General features: G+C 55.3%; 7 protein-coding genes across 7 annotated transcripts; 2 read left to right on the top strand and 5 right to left on the bottom strand.

Moving 5' to 3' along the window:
• Positions 1-171: 171 nt before the first annotated feature.
• On the bottom strand, positions 172-2,365 carry GUITHDRAFT_146868 (hypothetical protein; the record flags this gene model as incomplete). The annotated part of the gene is made up of 10 exons (XM_005821885.1): positions 172-243; positions 457-543; positions 693-732; positions 924-1,024; positions 1,079-1,127; positions 1,171-1,214; positions 1,398-1,436; positions 1,552-1,614; positions 1,731-2,012; positions 2,237-2,365. Coding segments are annotated over 10 exons (906 nt in total), but the record flags the coding sequence as incomplete, so codon positions are not given.
• Positions 2,366-4,027: 1,662 nt separating this feature from the next.
• Positions 4,028-5,734, top strand: GUITHDRAFT_146867 (hypothetical protein; the record flags this gene model as incomplete). Its single annotated transcript, XM_005821884.1, has 2 exons — positions 4,028-4,098; positions 4,144-5,734. 2 exons carry the CDS (start codon positions 4,028-4,030, stop codon positions 5,732-5,734), a joined length of 1,662 nt encoding a protein of 553 aa, XP_005821941.1.
• Positions 5,735-6,091: 357 nt separating this feature from the next.
• Positions 6,092-7,816, bottom strand: GUITHDRAFT_118891 (hypothetical protein; the record flags this gene model as incomplete). Its single annotated transcript, XM_005821883.1, has 5 exons — positions 6,092-6,221; positions 6,451-6,518; positions 6,677-6,776; positions 6,862-6,893; positions 7,133-7,816. The coding sequence occupies 5 exons, from the start codon at positions 7,814-7,816 to the stop codon at positions 6,092-6,094; spliced, it is 1,014 nt and encodes a 337-aa protein (XP_005821940.1).
• Positions 7,817-10,998: 3,182 nt separating this feature from the next.
• GUITHDRAFT_118890 (hypothetical protein) lies at positions 10,999-13,696 on the bottom strand (the record flags this gene model as incomplete). The annotated part of the gene is made up of 13 exons (XM_005821882.1): positions 10,999-11,036; positions 11,080-11,131; positions 11,266-11,343; positions 11,855-11,909; positions 11,952-12,003; positions 12,054-12,216; positions 12,329-12,376; positions 12,429-12,482; positions 12,527-12,615; positions 12,677-12,761; positions 12,810-12,853; positions 12,901-12,966; positions 13,348-13,696. 13 exons carry the CDS (start codon positions 13,694-13,696, stop codon positions 10,999-11,001), a joined length of 1,173 nt encoding a protein of 390 aa, XP_005821939.1.
• Positions 13,697-14,354: 658 nt separating this feature from the next.
• GUITHDRAFT_118889 (hypothetical protein) lies at positions 14,355-17,009 on the top strand (the record flags this gene model as incomplete). Its single annotated transcript, XM_005821881.1, has 12 exons — positions 14,355-14,432; positions 14,476-14,547; positions 14,598-14,655; positions 14,845-14,920; positions 14,965-15,010; positions 15,106-15,153; positions 15,873-16,080; positions 16,127-16,233; positions 16,279-16,443; positions 16,605-16,711; positions 16,775-16,902; positions 16,957-17,009. 12 exons carry the CDS (start codon positions 14,355-14,357, stop codon positions 17,007-17,009), a joined length of 1,146 nt encoding a protein of 381 aa, XP_005821938.1.
• Positions 17,010-17,331: 322 nt separating this feature from the next.
• On the bottom strand, positions 17,332-18,068 carry GUITHDRAFT_155632 (hypothetical protein). Its single transcript, XM_005821880.1, has 2 exons — positions 17,855-18,068; positions 17,332-17,736 (listed from the first exon to the last, which is right to left on the bottom strand). Exons 1-2 carry the CDS (start codon positions 18,058-18,060, stop codon positions 17,436-17,438), a joined length of 507 nt encoding a protein of 168 aa, XP_005821937.1. The 5' UTR covers positions 18,061-18,068; the 3' UTR covers positions 17,332-17,435.
• Positions 18,069-18,526: 458 nt separating this feature from the next.
• GUITHDRAFT_118887 (hypothetical protein) lies at positions 18,527-20,158 on the bottom strand (the record flags this gene model as incomplete). The annotated part of the gene is made up of 11 exons (XM_005821879.1): positions 18,527-18,577; positions 18,628-18,657; positions 18,703-18,797; positions 18,858-18,925; positions 18,973-19,042; positions 19,092-19,158; positions 19,204-19,279; positions 19,326-19,377; positions 19,427-19,506; positions 19,877-19,951; positions 20,001-20,158. The coding sequence occupies 11 exons, from the start codon at positions 20,156-20,158 to the stop codon at positions 18,527-18,529; spliced, it is 822 nt and encodes a 273-aa protein (XP_005821936.1).
• Between the last annotated feature and the right edge of the window lie 2,178 nt (positions 20,159-22,336).

The raw sequence follows: 22,336 nt of genomic DNA, 5'->3' as shown, positions 1-22,336 counted from the left end.
AGTGGGAGGAGGAGGGAACGAGAGGAGGAGGAGGAGTAGGAGGAGGAGAAGGAGGGAGGAGGGGGAGGAGGAGGAGAAGGAGGGAGGAGGAGGAGGAGGGAGGAGGAGGAGGGAGGAGGAGGAGGAGGGAGGAGGAGGAGGAGGAGGAGGAGGAGGAGGAGGAGTCTGCACCTTCTCGAGCCATTTTTCTCTCCAACTAGTCCCATTCTCAAAGATTCCGTAGCTCTGACCCCAGCGATGCCCCTGCATGAGTTTCTTACGACAGCAATTCTCAACTTCCTCATCCCCTAGGCCTCCATCCCCTCCCTCAAACAAAACCTTAACTTCCCCTTCCTCTCCTCTTCTGTCCTCCCCCTCTTCATATCCCTTCAACATCCCTCCCCCCACCTCTCGTCCTCCTCCTCCTCCTCGTCCTCCTCGTCCTCCTCGTCCTCCTCGTCCTCCTCCTCCTCTTACCTGAGTGTTTCCTCCGGTGAGCTCGAACTGACCATCCTTGCTCAGAGTCCATTCCTCATGCCACTCGCCCTGCCCGTCGTACCCAACCTGCCTCATCTTCAGCAGCACAGACTTGACCGTCTCCTTCCTCATCTTTACGTTCTCTTCCTTCCTTCTCCCCCTGCCTCATTTCTCTCTCCCCCTCTCGTTCCTCCCTCTTTCCTCCCCTTCCTCGCTCCTTCCTCCTCTCTCTCCACCTTGGATCCAAATCGCTTTCCTGTGGCTTCATCAACTCCCCTGGCGTCATGTTAGCGAGGGACAAGGAAACAGACAACAGAGCAATTGAAAAGAAAACCTCCTTGCTACTCTCCTTCCTGTCCTTGCTCCTTCATCTCCATGCAGATCATCTCATCCCTCTCTTCCTTATGCTTCTTCCTACCTCTTTCCCCTCGTCTGCATCCCCCCCCCTCCCCCCCTCTCAGTCTCACCAGATCTCCTTCCACGTGTTCCCGTGCTCGTCCACCCCCTCCTTCTCTCCAGAGATCGTCTGCCGGGCCGTCTGCTCCATCGCCTCCTTGACGTCTTCCAGCTGCCCCCTCTAGTCAGCAAGGAGGAGAAAGCTATCAGACCATCCAGCCGTCACCTGCTCTGCTGGGGGCTGCACGTTGACAGATTTGACAGCCGTCATATGCCTGTTGACACGTCAGGCCCTTCCTGCAGCCATCTCGTCCTCACGTTCTCTTGAAGCGAGCTTCCTCCTCTCGTATGAGCTCCGAGTCCTGGCGGAACGGATCAGGGTGGGAGGAGAGGTGGAGGACGTGCGGGAAGGGGAGCCAACAGGAGAGGAGGAGTTAAGGAGGAGTGGGCCGGAGGAGAGGGTTTGGAGCTTGAGCCATGTGTGAGAGAAAGGAAAAGATTTGAAAAAAAAGGACAAGTGCTGTGAACACGAAAAGAATGCAAACCTTGGACACTGTCAAGTTGGAGCCTCCAGTGATCTTGATCTGTAGTCGGAAATCACATACTGCTCACTCTCCTCCTCCTCCTCCTCCTCCTCCTCCTCCTCCTCCTCCTGACCCTCCTCTTCCTCCTTCTCCTCCTCTTCCTCTTCCTCCTTACCTGCATCCTGGCAAGCCTCGCAATCGCCAACTTGTGCATTTCAGTGGAAGAAGCAGACTTCACCTGCGCACAAACGCCATCAGAGATGTCAACTCTCCTCCTCCCTCTCGCCCCCCTCCCCCGTCCCGTCCCACATCCTCCTCGACTCATCCATCACAAGAGAGATCTGGTGTTTTCACCTCCTCGGGTGACAGCATCACATGCCCAGTACCCTGGAACGCCTTGAACTTCTTGGTGTCCTCAATCTCCCGCACTTTCCCCTCGCAATTCTCGTTTGACTCCATGTCGGGTCGGATGAGCTGCAGCCTCCTCGGCTTCTCCGAGGAGGAGGAGACTCGATCTGCCTGTCCCAGGACGGAAGGGCGAGAAGGGACGCGGAGAAGAGCCTTGTGCCGCTCCAGGTCCTCTGCGTCCTGCTTCTGAATGGTGCTCGAGTACGTCTTTCTGAGCTCAGGGCGGAACTGAAGGGGAAGCGCAAAGAGAGTGAGAGGTATCAAAGAGCAAGACGAGGAGGGAGAGATAGGAGGAGGAGGTGAAGAGGAAAGGAAAGCAAACGATGCCAGGACGTGAGCGAAGGAGAGAGGAGGAAGCAAGTTGACAAGAAGACAGGGAGGGAGCAAGGAGGAGGGAAAAGGGTTTAGGGTTTAGGAGGAGAGGAAAGACAAAGGGGTTACGAGGAGCGAACCGTCATTGTTGCTGACGATCCTCCGCGTAGAGCTTTGAATTCCCCTGACGTCTTTACAGCCAGGGCTGAGAAGAGGAGGAGGGAGAGAAGAATCCTGCTGTCCATACATCTGCTCACGCTCCTCTGCATGCTGGAGCTAGGGGGAAACTTAACACTTTGCATGACCATTGTCATCAAGTTTGTGGGTAACAAAACCCAACACAAACGTTCTTGGGCAGCCACGCAACAAACAACGCCAAATATATCAACAATTGAAACAAGGATTCAAAGATTCATGCTCCGGCCTGTCGAAGTGATTCAGTGATGAACAAGGTTGAAGTCAGACATGCGAGCACACAGGGAGCTCGAGAGCATTGACAGGATCCCTCCAAGCCCATGGGAATATCAACCAATCAAATCAACCATTGTTCACTTTTCACAATCATTCCAACAGTTCAAGTTTGAAATATCAAAGGCATGCTTGACCTAGTAGTTCAATAAGGAAAGAATCGGCTTGAGGTATCACAAAAGCTCATGATCAAGATATCCCCGATCTATTTCGATTCAGAACCATTTCATCGCAATCAAACAAATGCTGCTCATCTTCCTCTCTGATTGAGTTTCAGCTCATTTCCAGCAATCATTTTGCCATCGGCATTCATCTCTATTTCATCATCCTACTAATCATCTGACCTCCTTGTTCTATCCTCCCCTCTTCCTCTCCTCTCCTCGCTCGCCATGTTCCGTCTGAGCTCTTTCCTTCGCCCCCCGACCAGCACTACCCCATCCAGACTCTATTTCTTACACCCTCCCCATCAAAAGACTAGCCCCACCCCTCCAAAGTGCATCAAAATGACCCACCTGATGACCGGCCCCCTTTAGTTTCCTCACCCCCCCGAAGTACCCATGCAATATCCAATGTACCCCTACTTATTAGCAATAAAGTACCCACCAAGTCCCCAGCCCCCATCCCCGCGTACCCTACCCTTTTGATGAAAATCCTACACCCCTTGTAACAACTGTTGTTCTACCCACCATCACCAATCCTTCCGCTGTACCCCTCCTTCAGCTGACCTATCCAGATTACCCATATCACCCTCACTTTTGATATCTAAAGAAGGGGTACTTGATCGAACTTGAGGGGCACATTTTATTTTTCATACTAGGGGTGGGTGGAATCCTCGATTGCTGAGAGGGGTAGGGTGGTTCGAAGGCAAGAAGGTGCAGGGTAGATTTCCAACGGTTTGTAACGTCAACAGACTTGTAGAACTGTAACCGTTCTAACGACTAGCTGAAGAGTCGCCATGGCAGGGAGAAGAAAATGGAGGAGAGAAGGAGCACAGGGAGGAGAGAACAGAGACAGGGAGGAGAGAACAGAGACAGGGAGGAGAAGACAGGAAGAGGTAGGAGAAGGGTTGGTGCGAAGAAAGAGAGCGAAGACGAGTTTTATAGTCCCAGGATGAGCCAGTAGAGCTGTCAAGAGAGATGGTTACAAGAGTGTTTAGGAGACTTCCCGCTCTTAAACGAGAGAGCATTGGTGGGAGATGGAGGAGTTCAATTTGAAATGTGAACACAAATTCTTGAATGAAGAACGAGAGGAAGGGAACGAGGCTGAGGGGCGAGGATGGATCCTGTTCCAAGATTCATGTGACTTGACGGTTGGCAGGCATGCCAAGTTACGGCTCCGCGTCGAGCATGACGTATTCTTTCTCTCCTCGTCATCGCACCTCGACTGGACTGGTTGTTGGGGTAAATTGAAGAATCAGAGAGGGAGGATGGTGAACTGACGGGGCTACATAGGTGGGGTCAGTCATGCTGCTTGCTTGTGCGCTCCTGGTCTCAACGAGCAGCAACGAGCAGCTCCTGCAGTGGTTTCCCGTCATGTAGCAGAGCCTCTTCGTGATCGTCGTGCTCTGATCCGCATGCAGGTCGAACATGCCCATGTATCGCGCTGATGGTACCTCGGCTCTCGCCTCTATCCCTGGACAAGTCTCAGAGGTGAAGAGGATGGAGAACAAGGACAGGAAGCTGGCGGAGACGCAGGCGAGGCTCAAGTCGCTCGAGAAGGAAGTCGAGAAGGAGAGAAACGAGGTGCAGCGAGCCATCTCCTCTGCCAAGGAGGCCTCGAGCACCAGCACGTCTGCTGCCTCTGCCCGGGTGTCGGAGGCAGAGGCGAGAGAGGCGACGGGTCTGCCCTGGCACCCTCTCATGGGGACTGACATCAGCTTCGTCCCCACCAGCGACTACCCGGAGGTCATGAAGGGCTCCTGGCACAACAACGAGCTCTCCGAGGAGCAGGAGGCCGCGGGCAGAAGCAGCTCAGGACTGGAGGGAATGCGAGGGCTGCCGTGGCAGGAAGGGATGGGAACTGACATCAGCTTCATCCCCACCAGCGACTTCCCGGGCGTGATGCGATACTCCTGGCACCACAACGAGGACCCGCGCGAAGAGGAGGAGCGAGCGGCACCGAAGACGCAGTCGATGAGACTGGTGAAGGCCAAGTCGAGGAGCGGGAAAGGCGAGTCCCAGGAAAGGATCCGCTTCGACGAGGCTCTAAACCGCTTCCTCTCCGACGGGTCTCGTGATCACTCGACTGTGGTCCGAGGGCATCAGAAGTCTTTGAAGGACTACAACTTTGACAGCCAGGCGAAGGATGGGGAGGAGACGTGGACGGCTGGGCTCCAGTACAAGGGAGGACCTTGCTCTTTTCCCGGAGCTTGCAACCATGGCAAGTTCGTTTACCAAGGGGATGACTCGTACATGGCCGGTAGACACAACCGCTATGCCAAGGATGAGGAGAAGGAGGACGAGTCTGGTGAGGTCAAGTCGACGGGGACGGGAGAGGAGGAGGGGTTGGAGGATGCTCAACTGATGAACTCGTTGGATGACTACGTCAGCTCTGACGATGCTGAGATGCACGACCTTCTTACGTCCAGCGCTCCCCGCGTCGATCACTTTGGCCACCTTGCCCCCAACTCCATCGCCAACCAGAAGATCATGTACGGGCCCTGGTACCACCAGGTGGAGGCGAACATGGTCGGACATCCGATCCACCCCGAAGGGAAGGGGAGGAGGATCACTGCAGAGGAGGTGAAGGAGGCGCAGGAGAAGGCAGGTACGGAGTTCTACCAGGACTACTACCCGACCAAGGAACTGGGAGATGATCAGATCGGAGGGGAGGACGAGGAGGTTCCTGTGCCCAAGGCGAAGCAGGAGGAGGCAAGCATGGTAGAGGATCACTTGGGAGCGCTGGAGCCTGAGTCGGAGGAGAACCAGCGGATCGTGAACGGGAAGTACTGGAAGGAGCTCAGGAGAGACGGGCTGCGGGACAGAGTGGTGGGGCAGGAGGAGGGGGAGCGGCAACTCGTGGGGGCAACAAGGGATAGGACTCTTGCTGATCACGTGACGGATTTCCACTTCTACTCCTTCCCCCGCGATGATAAGAAAATCTTCACTGGAACTGATGAGGATGTTGAGAATAAGATCGGGACCCTCGGGTCGAATTCCAAGTACATGTAAGGAGGAAAAAAAGGGACGTCGATGATAACAAGAGGAGATGGAGCAGGAGATAAAGGAGGAGGAGCAGGAGGAAAATAGAGTTGTTGTTGGTATGTGATAATACAATGTTGCTGTTTCTGTGGTTACGTAACTGTGCTGCCTTTCTATTCCAACATCAAATGACGAGCTTCCAATCACCTTGTCGATTGGAAACTGTTAAGAACTCTTCATTCCTGTCCTCCCCGTACTCCTCCTCCTCCTCATGTTCTTGATCGCACTAGCTCACGCCCTCCCCCCAGCTCTCCATTCTGCACCGACACAACTCTCTTCCTCACACTGCTACTCCTCATTCTTTCCATGTGTCGTTTCTGCTCATCCTTACCTCGCTCCTTCCAGGGCTGACGCGACTGTACGGAGAAGGAGGAGGAGGTCGACTTGCATCGGAAGCTGCGAGAAGCTGCCGGGAACCACCAGCCCGAAGTAGCGCAAGCCCAGGGCCCGAGAAAGGCTGAGGGAGCGTTAGGAGACGAGCAGGAGGACGAGGAAAATAGAAGAGCAGGAGCAGGAGCAGGAGGGACAGGAGCAGGAGCAGGAGCAGGAGCAGGAGCAGGAGGGGAAGAGGAGAAGAAGAGAAGGTAGAGGGGAAGTGTTGGTTGTTGCGGCGGAAGAGGAGGAAGATAATACGAGAAGCACGGGGAGGGCAAGCAAGTAGAAGATCGAGGTTGAAACATTCAGACCGCTCGTAGCACAAGTTAGGGCGGAACGCTGGCAGGATCTCAACAAGACAAGCGTGTGGGCTTGCAAACTGTGAGGGAAGTTACAAGCCCAAAAACAGTAGAGATGAGCAGAAAGCAGGGAAGGAGGAAGAGAGGGAGGGAAGGAGGGGAAAAGAGGAGCAGGAGCAGGAGGAGGTGGAAGAGAGAAAGGGATGTGATAAGGAACTGTGGGGAGGAGGAGCCTGACCATGAGGTTGGCGAGTGAGCCGCCGTGAGGAGCGACGATGAGCGACGCATGGCGGAAGAGAGAAGCTGCTGCAAGCATGCCCAGCTCCTTGTCTCCTCCCCTGATCTATAGGTGAGCAGAAAAAGATAGGCGTCATGGAGGGGGGGGAGGAGGAGGATGATGGGAGGAGGAGGAGGAGGAGGTACCAGAGTGGCTTCATGACCCTCCAGTCGCAGACCTGCAACAAGTTATCACGGAGAGGAGGAGAGAAGGTGAGAGAAGGGGAGAGGAGGAAGTTTAGAGAGGAGAGAAGAGAGATGTGGGCAAATTTGAGGGAGAGAAAACAATCTCGAACCATGAAGAAGATAGAGGAAGAGGAGAAGAAGGAAGAATGGAGGAGGAAGAGGCGAAGGAGGAGATGGAGAAGGATGTGGTGGTGATAGTGGTGGTGGTCGAGGAGGAGGAGGAGGAGGGTACATCTTTGAACGTCCTTTTCAAAGCAAGGAGAACTTCATCATGATTGAGAATGTTTCTCCCGTTATTCGCCGATCGTTGCACAAGCACACAGGCCCTTCCTGCTCCTGCTGCTTCTCCTGCTTCTCTCGCTGCTTCGATGGCGTCCAGTCCCTTACGCAGAGCTCTTGACGTGCGGCGGAGGATGCGAGGAGGAGGTCCGATCCCGCAGACTCCCGAGCTGGGAAGGAGGACGGCGCGGGCATGGTACACGTGCTGGTGAGCGAAAGGCAGGAGCTTCTCCTTTTCCACCCCCAGTAGCCGCAAAGTTGCCACAACGAAGGGGTTGAGAGCTGGGACGGCGATGACGAGGTCAGGCGAGAGAAGCAGGTGGGAGGGGAGGAAGGAGACGCGCGGGAGACATTCTACCATCCAGTGGTAGAAGTTTTCACCCCAGATCTGCGACAGGACGAGGAGGGTCCCCAGGGTCTGGTTGCTCCTCCTTCCCCTCCTCTCCTCTCCCAGCTGCTCGCGGGAGAAGGGAGGTCGGAGGTTGCGGTCGTCGCAAGCTCCTTGCAGCTGGTAGAGGAGGCGCCTGCTTGAGTTGGAGCTGGTGGTCAGCACCAGCCCTGGGTAGAAGACGGTTGAGGGAGGAAGGAGAAGGTATCCCAGCCCTGCTGGCATTGCCGGGACCAGCCCACTTGCCATGCTCCCTTCCTGTTCGAACATCGTCACTCGTTCAGACCTCCCCTCCTCCAACTGCTCTGCTCCCTCCTCCAACTGCTCTGCTCTGCTCTGCTCTGCTCTGCTCTGCTCTGCTCTGCTCTGCTCTGCTCTGCTCTGCTCTGCTCTGCTCTGCTCTGTCCTTCACTGCCCTGCCCTGCTCTTCTTTCCCTCCTTGCTCCTGTCTTTGCCCTGCCCTTTCCTCCCCTCCCTCCTGCTCTCCTTATTTCCTTTCCCTCTCCTCCTCACCATCATCCATCGCCGGTAATTAGGGATCAGACTGACAGCACTGCTGCTCTCCACAGACGCCCAAGAAGTCTCATAAACGCACACAAACTCCTCCTCCTCCTCCTCCCTGCTGACAACAAGAGGGAACGGCCCCTCAGCAATGTGAGACAAGCATTGTAGATGCTCCTCCTTCCCCTTGCCCTTCATCCCCCTCCCCTTCTCCTCCTCCTCCTCCTCCTCCTCCTCCTCCTTCTGCAGGAAGGCTTCTGCGACGAAGGACAGGAGCGGCTGCGAGCATGGTTTCACGCCCGTGCGGAACTCAGAGAATGAAGAGGAGGAATGAAGAGCCTAGCGAATGCGATGAGATAAAGAAGAATGGAGAAGCAAGAGGCGGTGGGGGTGGTTGAGAAACAAGACAAGAAAAAGTCAAGAAGACAAAAGAACGACAAGAGAACCAGGGAAGAGAAGGAGGAGGAAAAAGAAGGAGGAAGGGAGTTTCTGACTTGGCTCATGTTGTCGTACAGCCTGAGCTCCATCACATGCCATGAGTGGTCGAGACCAGGATCATCCATGCTGAGCTCGAGCTCGGGCTCGTGCGAGCATCCCTAATGCTATTGTTAAGGGGCTGGGAGACGAGGGGGAGGAGGAGGAGGAGGAGGAGGAGGGGAGGAGAGGAGATGGAGGAGATGAAGGAGGATGTGGTGATGGTGATGGTGGTGGTGGAGGAGGAGGAGAGGAGGAGGAGGGGGAGGTGGTTGTGGTGGTGGCGGTGATGGTGGTGGTGGTGGAGGAGGAGGAGTTGGTGGTGGTAGTAGTGAAACCTTCTCTTGCCCGTCCACAAAGACGCAGGCATAGGAAGCGTCGGGGCCCATTGCAAGGTTGTAAACAACAGCACGAATCTAATGCAGGTTGACGATGTTAGAGGACAAGGCAAGAGGAGAGGAGGAGGGAAAGAAGAGACGAGAAACCAAAGTAGAAGAGGAGGAGAGAGGGAGTGGGTCAGTGGAAGCCAAGAAGGGAGGAGGGAAAGGAGGAGGAGGAGACGAATCATGGGAAGCAAACACATCACTCACAGTGAAGGAAACCTTCTCAAAGGCATCGAAGAGCATCTGGGAGCCATGGCGGGGAAACAAAATCTCCGACCAGACCCTACGAGGCAGCAGGTCGTCGACGAGCAAGATGCTGCCGTCTGACCTCGCTTCCTCCCTCCTCCCTCCTCCCTCCTCCCCCCGGCGATCCCCAAGGCCTCCGGCAGCGAACAAGAACTTCCTCGTCCTCCTCGCCTCCTCCTCCGTTGACCACAGGAGCTCGTGGTCTATCGACTCTCTTGCGCTTCCTCCCCCGCACGTGCAGTAGGGCTCAGCGCTTCTTGAGGTCCTCAAAGGAGAAGACCAGACAAGACTGAAGTCGCTGGAGGAGGAGGAGGAGGAGGAGGAGGAAACTTCACAGGTGGAAGATGTTGAGAGTAATCGACAGATACGACGGAAAAAGTCTGCATCCACATTACCTGCAGGTTGAATCATCGAAAAAATCTCAGACATGGTAATCATCGCTATTGTCATCTCCATCGTTGCTGCTATCGCTATCTCCATCATCATCATCATCATCATCATCATCATCATCATCATCATCATCATCGCCATCACCATCATCACCACCATCATCATCATCACACCCTTTTGGCTTTTGGTTTTTCGTCATCATGCACGTACTCGAATCTTTTTCTTCTCTAAATCGGATAATGTGGGCAACGTGTTTCAGCATCGGTCCAAACAAATTCTCCTCGCATCCTGTCAATCACATCAACCAACTTTCACTTGTCAACCTCGTCAACTTATGGCTCTCGAGGACTTGAAGATCTCCAGCAGAGAACTTGAAGCAGATTTCATCTTCATAAAGTCTTCAAGACAGGAACAGAGTCAGGCTAGCCAAGCGAGGTGACGTGAGCAGTGGGGGAAGAAGGAGCAGATGAAGAAACAGAAGGACAAGGATAGCAGAGGGAAGAGGAGGGCGAGTGAAGAAAGGAAGGGAGGGCAGGGGACGGGAGTCAGGGGAGGAGAGAGGAGTGGGGGGACAGGGATAGGGGAGAAGCGGAACTTATCATCGGTACCTTCAGCAGCAAAGTCAACCGCAGACTTCAACCAATAGGAAGCGTTCACTCCCTCCTCCTCCCTCACCCACATCACAAACAGACCCTCCGCGGCGTCGAGGAGCGAGTTTCTTAGCTCCCCCTCTCCCAGCTGCAGAGTTTGCGGATTTCTCACCCCCTCCCCCTGTGACTCATCCACCAGCTCCATCGTCTTGCAGGCCATGACGATCTCTACCCTCAGATCGCACCAGTTTCTTCCTCCTGCCCCTCCTGCTCCTCCTGCTCCTCCTGCTCCTCCTGCTCTCCCTCCATCTTCCTCGCCGTTGAACTTGCTGGTCATAGGGTGTTGGCAGAAAGCTGAGGACAGGTCGAGCTGGAACAAGTCTTGGACGAAGGGGATCCCAGTTTGAGGAGCTCGAGATGCTTGTGGAGAGACGATACAGAAATCGAGCAAAAGGAGGAGGGAGAGGAGCGTTGTCTGTTGAGATGCTGCCTGACCAGACTGAAGAGGAAGTGAAGGTAGCAAGAAACGGAGGAGAGACTGGATAGGAGAGGAAAGATGGGGAGGAGGAGGAGGAGGAGGAGGTTTGTTCCTGTTGTCTTTGTGATGGGAGGGGAAGGAGAAAATATGACGAGACAACGCCTGCCGTCCGATCGAACGAATCTCAAACAACTTCTTGCCTGACTATCAGCGTGAGGAGACAAGAAAGAAATGCAGGAGAAGAGGAGTGAACTGAGAGACAAAGAAAACAAGAGCAAGACAGTGATCGGGGAAAGCGAGGACAACCAGCGGACAACAAGACAACGAGCTTGATTCTAGCATGCAACACCGCGAGAAAGAGCAACAAAGTCATCTCACCGTGATGGTAGCGCTCGGGGAGGTTGTTCCTGATGGTTGTGTTGTGCATCTCCCGTCTTGCCTCCTGCCTACCATGCACTGAATGTCGATGCTCGAAAGCAATGTCCAGCCCGTCCACCTCAACCTGTGCCAGCTCGTCAGAGGAGCAGCGAGTCAGCAGGAAGGAGGATGAGGAGAGAGGAAGTAGGAGGGAGGGAGGGAGGGAGGGAGGGAGGGAGGGAGGGAGGGAGAGAGAGAGGAGAAGGAAGGAGAAGGTACCCCATCCAATTTCGCCGACAGAGTGAAGTCGTCATCACAATACACACTCTTGAATTCAGGGAAGAGAACAAAACCAGTCTGCAGCAGGAGAGATCAAAAACTTTAATTGAAGGAATCCTGTCGAGATCCTCCCTCCCCTGCCCTGCTTTCCCTCTCCTCTCCCCTTCCCTCCCCTCCCCTGCCCTCCCCTCGATCTCCCTCCAAGCACCTGCAGGTAGCGAGCTCTGTTCAAGATGGGGTGGCTTTGAAGTACACCGTAGGATGATGCGGGAGGAGGAGACGGCAGCTGCTCGAGCATACAAGCGTCGCCAGAGCAGGAGGCAGAGGAGGGACGGAGGACAGGGACAGCATGCCGGCAAGAGGAGATCCCATCGGAGACCTGTTTGAGAGAAACGTGAAACAAGGATGAGAGGGAGAAGAGAGGGAGAGGAGAGGGAGAGGAGAGGGAGAGGAGCAGGAGAAGAGGAGGAAGGAGGAGGGGTGGGTAAGGAGGAGGGGGAGCGGCGTTGGAGCAGGAGGTGCAGAGGATGAGACGCGGTCGACAGCACTGGAGCTCAGGTGGGGAGGTAGCTGGGGATACAAGCCCGACCATCAGCACGGCAGGGTCGAAGAGAGGAGTCCTAGACATGACGAGCTCATCCCACCTGCAACTGTCAAAGTTGTCAAAGTCAAAGTTCGCTCCTCACCCAGCAGGAGGAAAGAAGTCGTCGGCAACGGAAAGCAGGACGTGCCCCCTAGCTGGGGTCCAGCTAGTCATGAGGACGAACTCACTAGCCCTCCCGGCTCACCAGCTAGGGCTGCAAAGTTCCATCCAGCAACACATGTCCCTGCTGCCAGCTCAGCTAGAGTCGAGCAAGACGATCGAACGAAACCTTCGGGGTAGAACAAGCAGTCGATGGGAACGCAGACTACACGCGTGTTCTCCTCGTCCCTGAACGTTGACACCAGACCCTGTTCCTCTCCTCAGTTCCCCGAGCTGTCTCCCCTTCCCTCCACTTTCCACCCTCTCTCTCGTTTTTCTGCTTCCTCCCTCCCTCCCCTCCTTCCCCTCCTCCCTACAGACCTCAAGAGCTTCAACATCGTCGCTGTCTACCGCAAAAACCCACTCAACCTGCACAAGTTTGCGGGGTCAGCTGCAGATCCCCAGCTCATCCTCAGCCCACCCTCATTGGATGACGGGCAAGAGCCAGCCAGTGGGACCTGACGGCGATCGCGTCCTTGTGAGGCAGGTCAGAGCGATGGAGCAGCAGGCAGCGGCTACCTCAGGCCGTCCCCTGGTGGGGTGAAGGCAGGAGATGAGAACGTCCCCATCGCTAGCGGCAGCCAGCAGGTCGAGGACAGAAGTTTGACCTGCTCGCGCAGGGTCAGCGACCGTTGCAAGTGCTCGAGTCAAGATCGCCCTGCAGGCGACGAGCAGGTGGGGGAGGGAGGACAGTGACGTTGGCGTTGCTCTCCATGACGATGTCGCCGAAGGCATCGGTGATGGCGACCCGAATCTACGAGCATGTCAAGGAGGAAGGTTGATGGCCGTCTTGTTCTCGCACATGACAGGTTCCTGGTTGTACAGGTATGACGATGAATGCGTCATCTGAAGACTTTGAGAGACAAGAGAGAAGAATACAAGGAGAGCTCAACCTGTCCTGTAGTGTCTGCCGTTCACGTACACGTGCAAAGGATTCCTGGGGGAGATTGTTGGGTAACCTGACGGTACTCAGGATCAGGAGCATAGAAAGTGGGAGACCGCGGCAGGCCGAAAAGGAGGAGGATGTGGTGGTGGTGGTAGTGGTGGTGGTGGTGGAAGAGGAGGAGGAGGAGGAGAAGAGGAAGAAGTGGGGGCAGTGGTGGTGGTGGCGGTGGTGGTGGCGGTGGTGTAAATGATGCAAGAAGAAGACAGGGGAAAAGGAAGGAAGAAAACCGGAGGAACAGAGAAAAGGCTCATGAAATGAAAGAGTGGGAGAACGGACAGAAAACAAGGATGAGGGAGGGAGCAGCAACAGAACCAGCAACATCAGTGGTAGGCAGGAACGCGCGGGGAAGACAGGGAACAAGGACCTCTCAGGTTAGCTCCTATCAAGAGACAACCCCATGCGTTCAGTCGCACAACGTTCTGCTCCTCCTCCCGCTCATCGCCCACTAGGATGCTGAGCGAACCCTCGCCTACATGTATCTTCACCTCCGACGACCCTCCTCCTTCCCTCCCCTTGAGACGAGCCGCGATCGTGTGCTGCCCGTCCTCCACAGATCCGATGCTGAGAACGAGTCCGCGAGGAAGCGAGGAGAGGCAGGAGGCAACCCTTGACACCCGCAGCTCCTGCTGCAGCCGTTCTTCCTCTTGCTGAAACACTGCCGCACTGGTTCCAAACTCCCCGATGCGCTGGTGGTCGAAGTAAACCTCGACAACCGCGTCCTCGTGCTCGGGCAGGCAAGCCATCACCGTCAGGTTTACAGCTTCTCCTCTCCGGTAGAGCGTCAAGTTTGCAGGGTGGACGATCGTAACATCTGCGAGGACGGAGGCAGCGAGGAGGAAGGGGAAGAGGAAGAGGGAGAGAGGCGGCGATGTCGACATCGTCATGCTCGTCCTTCACTTGCTAGTCTCAACATCCTCGCGTCGTCTTCCTCGCCCTCCATCATCTGACCTGTCCATCCTCCTAGCGCCTCCTCCCTCCCCCCCCTCCCTGACTACTGGCTGGCCCACTGGCGTGTAAAAAAGTTTGAACCTTGCAACCTTGGCACTTTTATGGGAGTTTTATTGGAAAACACAATATTTTATTGCTGGCTTTACTGCCATTCCAATTGTGTGCTTCAGCCGAACGCGATGGCGGAGCTTGAGAGGAGGAGGGAGGGAGCGAGGTAGAGGAGGAGAGCAGAGGAGTGGGAGAAGAGCAGGAGGAGGAGGAGAGACGACAACGACGACAAGAGGAGGGTAGGAGGAGCATCGGAGGACGAGGTTGAGAGAGGAAGAGAGCAGTCTGACTTGACTGGCCCTCCATTGTCAACTTCTCCCATCTCCCTTGCCTCGACGCTTCGCTTCCTCCTCTCCCCTTCCTCTCCCCTCTCCTTCCTTTCTTCCTTCAATCTGCTGAGCTCCCATGGCCGCCGCTGCCGCTGCGAGCGTGAATGCACGAAACAAGAGGCTCTCAGCCCTCCGCGCTGTGGACGACTGGAAGGTTTTCAATGCCCTCTATGCTGTCCTGCCCTCACCCTCTGCAGGGACTCTACCGGTCGCATCCCTACGACGAGGAGTCGCCCAACACCGCGTGTCTCATCTTTATGCTGATGATCGTTAGTCGCCCACTCCTCCGATCTACCGATGATGCTGATGATCGTCCCAGGGGTTCAGCATGGTTGTGTATGGCGTCCACGTGTGGTTCCAGTCCTACATTGATACACGTGAGAGGAGGAGGAAGAGGAAATGTGTTAGTGGCGGAAGCGGTTCGGGATCAGAGGGGAGGGGAGCAGTAGATTGGGCAGGGCAAGAGCAGGAGACCATGGTGGTTTCGGCGGCGATAGGGTAGGAAGAGAGGAGGAAAGCAGGAGGGGAGAAGAGTTTGTGGTGATGATTGTGTTGTCTCTGTACAGGCTCTTTCGTTGTGAAGGAATTCAACTGGGCCCTGGGAAATTGGACGAAAAAATTCGAGCCTGTCATGAAGAAGAGGTGAAAAAGTAGACTGGACGGGAGAAGAAAGTAACAGGTTGCAGCACTGCGAGCATCACGATCAACGGCACTAGCAGCAGTATGTCAATGGTAGGAAGAGGAGATGGCTCTTTGTCTTTGCTTGCTTGTTCAGATTGTGCTGCATGTGAAGCAGTTTGAAACATGTTCACACGTTCTGGTTTCAGGACAACACTTCCGAATTCCCCAAGAAGTGGCAGACGGAATTCGCTCTGGTTGACTTTCCCGCCTCCTCCTTCTTCCGCTCCTCCTCCACCACCACCACCTCCTCCTCCTCCTCCTCCTCCTCCTCTTCTTTCTCTTCCTCTTCTTCTTCCTCTTCCTCTTCCTCTTCCTCTTCTTCTTCCTTTTCCTCATCTCAACTGCGCAAGCTTGACATCTCTTTACAGGGCGATATCATAAACTTCACACAAGTTAGGTCATAACTCTCTGCGTCGCTTTCTTGCTGCTCACTCCTCCTCCAGGTTTTCCCACCAATTTTCCATCCCTCAAGACGTCAGCAAGTCCATCAAGGTCCCTCCCTCCTCCTCCTCCTCCTCCTCCTCCTCCTCCTCCTCCTCCTCCTCCTCCTCCTCCTCCTCCTCCTCCTCCTCCTCCTCCTCCTCCTCCTCCTTCCTTGTGTGTGCTGACGGTGAGGTAGTCCGAGCTGCTCAACGCGCCCTTCCTCCTCCTCTATCTGTCAGCTTCAACGTGCAGGTAGAGGGATCGTCGGCGAGCTCCTTCAGTATCGACGACCTCAAGGTCTCTCCCTGCTGCCTCCCTGCTGCCTCCCTGCTGCCTCCCTCCTTTCTGTCTGTTGCCTTCCTCCTCCCTCCCTCCTCCGTGCCGCTCCCTCCTCCCTTCTCTCCGATCCCTCTGATCCCTCCCTCCTCCCTCCTTCCCTCCCTTCTTTCCTTTCCGTCCTCCCTCCTGCGTCCAGCTGACGAGCTTGCAGCTGTGGGAGTGGATCACTGTCGGGGTCAACCAGAAGATGTGTCGGGTGCAGAGTCATGGCGTCTGGGAGCGAGGGAGCTGCTGGAGCCTGCGGAGACTGACGAGCGTCTGCCTGACGCTCGAGCTCAAGGAAGCTGGGAACGAGCAGCAGTGGGTGCTGCCGGCGAGGCAAGTGTCGCAATGCGGATGTAGCAAGGATGGGCCCTTGGGTGAGGCAGGAATCGATCCTCCCATGTCACTGATAGGAGAACTCAGTGTATGCCAAGGAATTCTCCCGGCGGCTGCCCAACTCCAACCGGAGGCTCTCGTCCCAAGATCTCAGCCCCACCCGCGGCAACTTCTCCTCCCCCTTCGTGGTCCAGGTCAGTCAGCGCCCTGAGAGGAGGAGGATGATGAGCGAGTTGTAGTTTGCCCTGCGGTACAAGGAGGATCCATTCCTCTCAGCTTCAAAGCTCTCCAACGGCCAGTTCACCTTCGGCCCGACTCCTCATCAGAACTTCCTTGAAAGCATCGTTATGATGGCCCTCGGGGGAATCATCATCCTCCCTGCCAGCGTCGCCCTGATCGCCCTGGTTCGAACCCTCCCCGCTCCGCTCTTCCTCCCTCTCCCTCCTCCTCCCTCCCTTCCTCCTTCCCTCCCTCCCTTCCTCCTTCCCTCCCTCCCTCCCCTGTCATCTCCAACCTTCTCCCCCCCTCTTCCTCCCTCAGCGCCTCACGCCGCTTCCCCTGACAGTCCTGCGGATGCTCTCCGGACAAATCGAGGAGCAGCCGACAACGGAAGCCGAGCGCGGAAACGAGGAGGCCGCAGAGGTACACGAGGCTGGCGGAGGAGGAGGAGAGGTAAGAACCTGCCGCTCTTCGCCTGCAACCTCTCCCGCTGCTGAGAGCACCTTTGGGTCCAAGGACGGAACATAGAGTGATGATTGGCGATGCAAACAGCCAGACTGTGAGACGGCGGGGAAGGAGCAAGGACAACGTCGAGATGAAGCCTCTCCTGCAGCAGCAGCAGGAGGAGGAGAAGGCGGATCAAGGTCCTCGCCCTGCCTTGCGCTTCTCCTTCTGTCCCCTGAGCCTTTTCACTGCAGCGCACGAGACCCAAGAGGTTCGGATTGATATCAAGGAGAGCTCCAACACATAACCTTCTCCTCCTGGTCCTCGTCCTCCTTGTCCTCGTCCTGTTGCTCGTCTCCCGGCCCCCCTCCCCGACCTCCCTGCTCCCTCCCTCCCTCCCTCCCTCCCTCCTCCTCCTCCAGCCCTCTTTCTCACCCTCCCATCCTCTACCTGTTAACCCTGCTAATAGCGGGAAGAAAGAGTTGATTTTCTTCTGTCCATTCCATACCGCATCGCACAAACTCTTTACTTCCAAGACATCCCTGTGGCCAGACCTACGACCTCGAGATCTACAACCTTGTCTACTTCATCTCTGCCCAAGACCACCTTCATACCCAGCTGACATCTACCCGCGCACTCCTCCACCGCCTGCTACATCTACACTTCAACGGCCCTCCATCTGAAAACCTTCCGCTGCTCAACACTCCAGCTCTCCTCCAGCCCCGCTCCTGCTCTACTTCAGCTCATAGGGTGGCTCCCAGCCATCAGGAGGAGAGAAGAGAGGATCCCCGTCCGCCACATGCCCAGTGTACTCGTCGTTCACTCTAGGGCCCTTCCTCCAGTACCACGGCTCCATCGACTCCGAGTCCATGCTTGCCCGATCTCTAGGGTGGTAGTTTGCGTTCCATCCCGTCCCGTCCCATGCAGGAGTTCCATAACCTTCACTGCCTACTCCTCCCCAGTGCTCCGAGCCCGACGCCTCGTCGTTCACGTAGGGATTTGTCCGCATCCCTTCCATCCGATTCAGAAGGGGGCTGCAATGAGAGCAGTCAGATGGGGTTAAGGAGAGGAGAGGGAGAGATCAGAGGTACTCATGAGAGAGAAAAACACGTATACCACATATACTCGCATGACCGACAAACGCGCTCGTACCTGTTTGCCTGCTGTTGCTCCAATGAAGTCGACGGCTCGTCAAGCATCAGGACCACAGCTATGACGAGGAGGAGAGCGAGAGAGGAGGAGAGGAGGAGGGCCAGGGCACGGGATGACGATGTCTTGGGGAGATCAGGAGAGGAGGAGCGCGAGGAGGAGCAGAGCCGACCTGCTTGTGGCGCCACCGCCTGGTAGTCGCAGCGCATGACGGAGAACAGAAATAGAGACTACGGAACATTCCCCAAACAATGGAGGGGGTAGGGGTGGACAATGGAAGGGGTGGGTGTAAATAAGAAGGGGTGCTGTGCAAGATCGATGGTCATAGTAAGAAGGGTAACGAGAATGGAAGTTGAGGGGACCGAGAAAATGAGGGGGTTGAGGTGCCCTCAGAACGAATACTAGAAAGTGAGGGGTAGGGTGGACCAAACCAGGTGGTAGCACGGAATGGGGTAGGGACTTCAAGGCAGTAAAAAAAGTCTGTAAAATTTAAAAAGAAAAGAGCAAACAGGGCGAGAAATGACATGAAGGAGACAAGAAGCGTAGGAGACAAGAAGTAAGAAAAGAGAAGCAGGGGAGGATCAACATCAAGTAGCAGGGAATGATGAGGCATGAAACATGGCTGCGAACTAAAGAAGAGAAGAATGTAGTTCGACCAGAGCTGATCTCGTTCATCTAATCTCTTTTCTTCGAAAGGAGCCTTTGTTTCTTGTCTTGCTTCAGCACCTGTAACAACGAGACATTCAGGCATGAGATGTATTCATTCGTAATGATACCGCCAGCATCGATTCAGAGATAATCAGGACCTGCATTCAACAAGTCAACACAACCAACGTCACACGCAGACCTACCTGTGCTGCGGAGTAAGCGAGAGTGAGACCGTAATAGAAGTTCGAGTTTCCCGCTCCCGTCACTATCCACAAGTGCCAGAAGATCGGCGAGAGCACTGGTGCACGAGCACGAGAGGTCGCATCAGGCCGAGAAGAACAGGGGGGGGGGGGGCTACCGGTAACGAAGAGGAGGATCTGTACTAAGATGAACAAGTTTCTCATTTCGATCAGCTGGCGGTGAAAACTGCGTAACTCGGTCATGGCGACCAAACAGCATGCAGGAGGTATAACATGATCAGCAATGGCATGTAGAACGCTGCGTCGCCTATCGATGGATAAGATTTGAAGATGGCGATATAACCTGAAGACCAATCAGTCAAAACGCCAGACCCCAACCAAACGAATCATACCGAGTGAGAATGCAAAGAGAAAGAGCGGGCGATGAGACACTCGCATAGCCAAGGGGATGGGGTAGACCTGCTCTCACAGTCACAGTTGTAAATACCAGCACATCAGCCATACAAGCATGTGATATTGAAACAGGAAGAGGAAAAAGTTTCGAAACTGATCGAAGATCTCGATGAAGAAGTACCAGAACCTGCAAAACCCTTGAGCCCCGAGAGACAACCTGCAATCCAACGCACAAGCCGACGTTGGGCGAGAGATCGGGGACAGTAAAGGTGAAGTAGTACACCGCTGTTACAACAGCTTAGATCAAGCTTTTCCTGCCCATTCACGAGCTCACCATTCACAAAGTCCCAGCTCCCCATGATCGCGTATGATGTATACATCAACGCTCCCATCACCGCACAGCAAGCCCCAACACTGTAGCAAGGAGAATGTCAGAAAATCCTCACATGGGGCAAGGCAAGTGATTGTACAAGCTAAAGTATGAGGAGAAGGCTCCCTCTTGCTTCCTCCTGAGCAGGAGTGCGAGAGGCGGTAAGAGGACAATGTAATAGGGAGAGATGTAAGTTGCTGTGGAGATGGCGACCGAGGTTTGAATCGTCCTCCCCTGCCACAGTCGTCGGTCATGTGGAAATAAGAGAGCAGTGAGATTTTACTCTGAGAGCACAAAGCACCGAAGCCATCACGAACAGATGATCTACGGAGATTGTCGATGTGCCAATGCATGTGAGTATCTGCAAAGCCTTGTTAAGTTTCCTACCGAAATCAAAACACCACAACACAACACCGAGTATGGGTGCAACATGTACGCAAGCGGCACGAGCTCGTTGATCCAGGCTGCATCGAGTTGGACTTGGTGTTTCTGATGAGATTTGATCATCACTACATGCACAAGATGGTCATGAACGCACACCTTGTTCTCTTCTTCGATCAGCTTCGGAATGTCATCCTCCTCGTCCTCGTCGCCAAGTGCTAGGCCAAGGTGGCAGCAATCTTTCGAGACCTCGGGCGAGCGCTCGTACTCCACAACCACCATCCGCATGATGACAGCAACGAGGACCTGAATCATGGTCCAGAACAGCGCTCGAAGCAACCTAGTCCCAGAGGAGCCCTCTATCGGATAAAGGAGGAGCAGCAGCAAAGGTGGGGCATGTAGGATATCTCCTTCATATGGAGATGCTCCACGCTCCCAGAGGAAGATCCCTTCCTTCACTGAGGATGTTGATGTGAGAGCTGTGACGATCTCTGGACGTGAGGAGAGCTCTTCTGTGAGATATGAGGGTGATGGGGACTGCAGTTCGGCCCATAAACAGCTCATTCCCAAGGTTGAACAGGAGAGTGGCGAGGATGAGGAAGAGGAGGAGGAGGAGGACGATCGAGTGTGAGTGGAAGGTGAGGATGGAGCTGAAATGCGAGATGATGAGTAGGAGGAGGAAGGAAAGAGGAGCAGCGCCATGCGCATCGCTGCCGCACTCAACCATAACAACACCACACCCTTGCCCATGGCAGTGTGCCCTTGACTTCTCACGGATACTTGCGGATAATCACGGATACAGTTGAATGGATCCTCAGGCCGCACGGCGGCCCGCGGCCGCTGACTCGAACCCCGGGCCCCGGGGAGTCGGGGCCCGGCCCGGCCGAACTTAGTGACGGAGTGAGCGCTGTGCCAAGTTTGTTAGGCTTGTACAGAAGAGAAAGTGAAAGAGGGAGGAGAAGCCGGGCCCCGCCGTCGCTGAGCGCCGCACGGCGGCGCGGCGCGTCGGGTCCGGGACTCAGCCGCCCGGGCCGGATAATCATGGCCCAGTGGCGGGCCGGACCCGGCGGCCGCCGCCGGCCCGGCCGGTCGTCCGATCCGATGATCCGATCCGATCGTGCCAGTGCCACGGTGAGTCACGCCGACCGTACTCTTACACGCGGTGCCGGACCCGGGGGCCCCCGGGGACCAGGGAGGCTTCAAGCGAAGAGTCGGAACTCAGCGGCGTGCTGACGGACAGCGGCGCGGTCACGGCATCACCCGACGGTCCGATCATCCAGCCCTTTGACTGTTCTGCCTGTAAGGATCTCCTCGGAACTTACCCCGGCGTCGCCGTCATCCACTCACGGCACACACCTCACATGACCGCCCACCCCACCCCTCCCTATTCTGTGCAGGCCTTGGATCTAATATTTGTACACGATCAGTACCCCCTCTATTGATTTGAGAATCACGGGTAATGATATGACCCTACCCTGGTTTGTCCCTAGTCATCACAAGGCTACCCCTTTTATCCAGACAATCCGTGGACCTCTCAATTGCTCATGCGACCCACCCGTCCAAAGATCTCCCACAACCCACCCCCAGCGACGGGTGCCATTGCGACTTTTACAGCAGGGCTGTAAGGCTCCACCCCACCCTTTCAGTTATGGCGATACGGGGGTCAAGAGACCCGGACCCCATCGCCGAAGAAGTCTGTGAGCTGGTGATGCTGACCGTGAGACCTCATCCCCGGTGGCGCGGGACCTCCCGACCTCAAGATAGGGCTGGCGTGACTTGAGCTTAGACTTGCCATTCTCTTCTTAGTTGGCGCAATGAGGGTGGGGTAGTCTAGTAGAGATGAAGGGGGCAGATCGAAATCAAAGACCTAAATCCAGCATGTACCAGCACTACCCCCTTTTACATATGATCTATGCTATAGAACTTCATTGGTTCAATGGTCTCTTTCAACAAATGAGGCTGGCGGGGGTAAAAACAATCAAAGCTGAGGGTGGGTGGGTCTCGAGCACATATGATATTTAGGGGGTACTCTCAGCCAACCCCGGGGGAGATAGTGACCATGTTCCAGTCAGCAGGCAGATACGTTGGTCAGCAAGGCTGGTCATGTTCTTCTTTGGTACAGCCTGGGATGCAGATAAACATTCGAGAGAGCCCAGAAAGACAACCCTTCAACGGATACCGGTTAGGATACCAAAAGCAGTTATGAAAAGGACTTTTTTCGATAAATCACTCCAGTTGAACGAAAACAGGATTTTCTCGATAGTTTCACTCAATGTCAAATTGGGGGTAGGGGGTGGAATCTGTGTGCCTTGGTTAGCGTCCGCATTTCTCGCACGGGTGTATAAGCAGATTCTATTGAGCCTCCTCTTGGAAAAGTACCTGACCCGTAGGCAAGAGGCTTCGAGGATCGATTTGGTGGAAATCAAAAATGATTCATGGGTGGGGTGGGTGGCGTGAGTATCTGGATACTGTAAGGGGGGGGGGGGGGGGGGG

This window comes from Guillardia theta (genome assembly GCF_000315625.1).
Source record: "Guillardia theta CCMP2712 unplaced genomic scaffold GUITHscaffold_136, whole genome shotgun sequence".
NCBI classification, from domain to species: Eukaryota; class Cryptophyceae; order Pyrenomonadales; family Geminigeraceae; genus Guillardia; species Guillardia theta.
The sequence above is the reverse complement of the archived record's forward strand: the minus strand, read 5'-3'. Positions and strand labels throughout refer to the sequence as shown.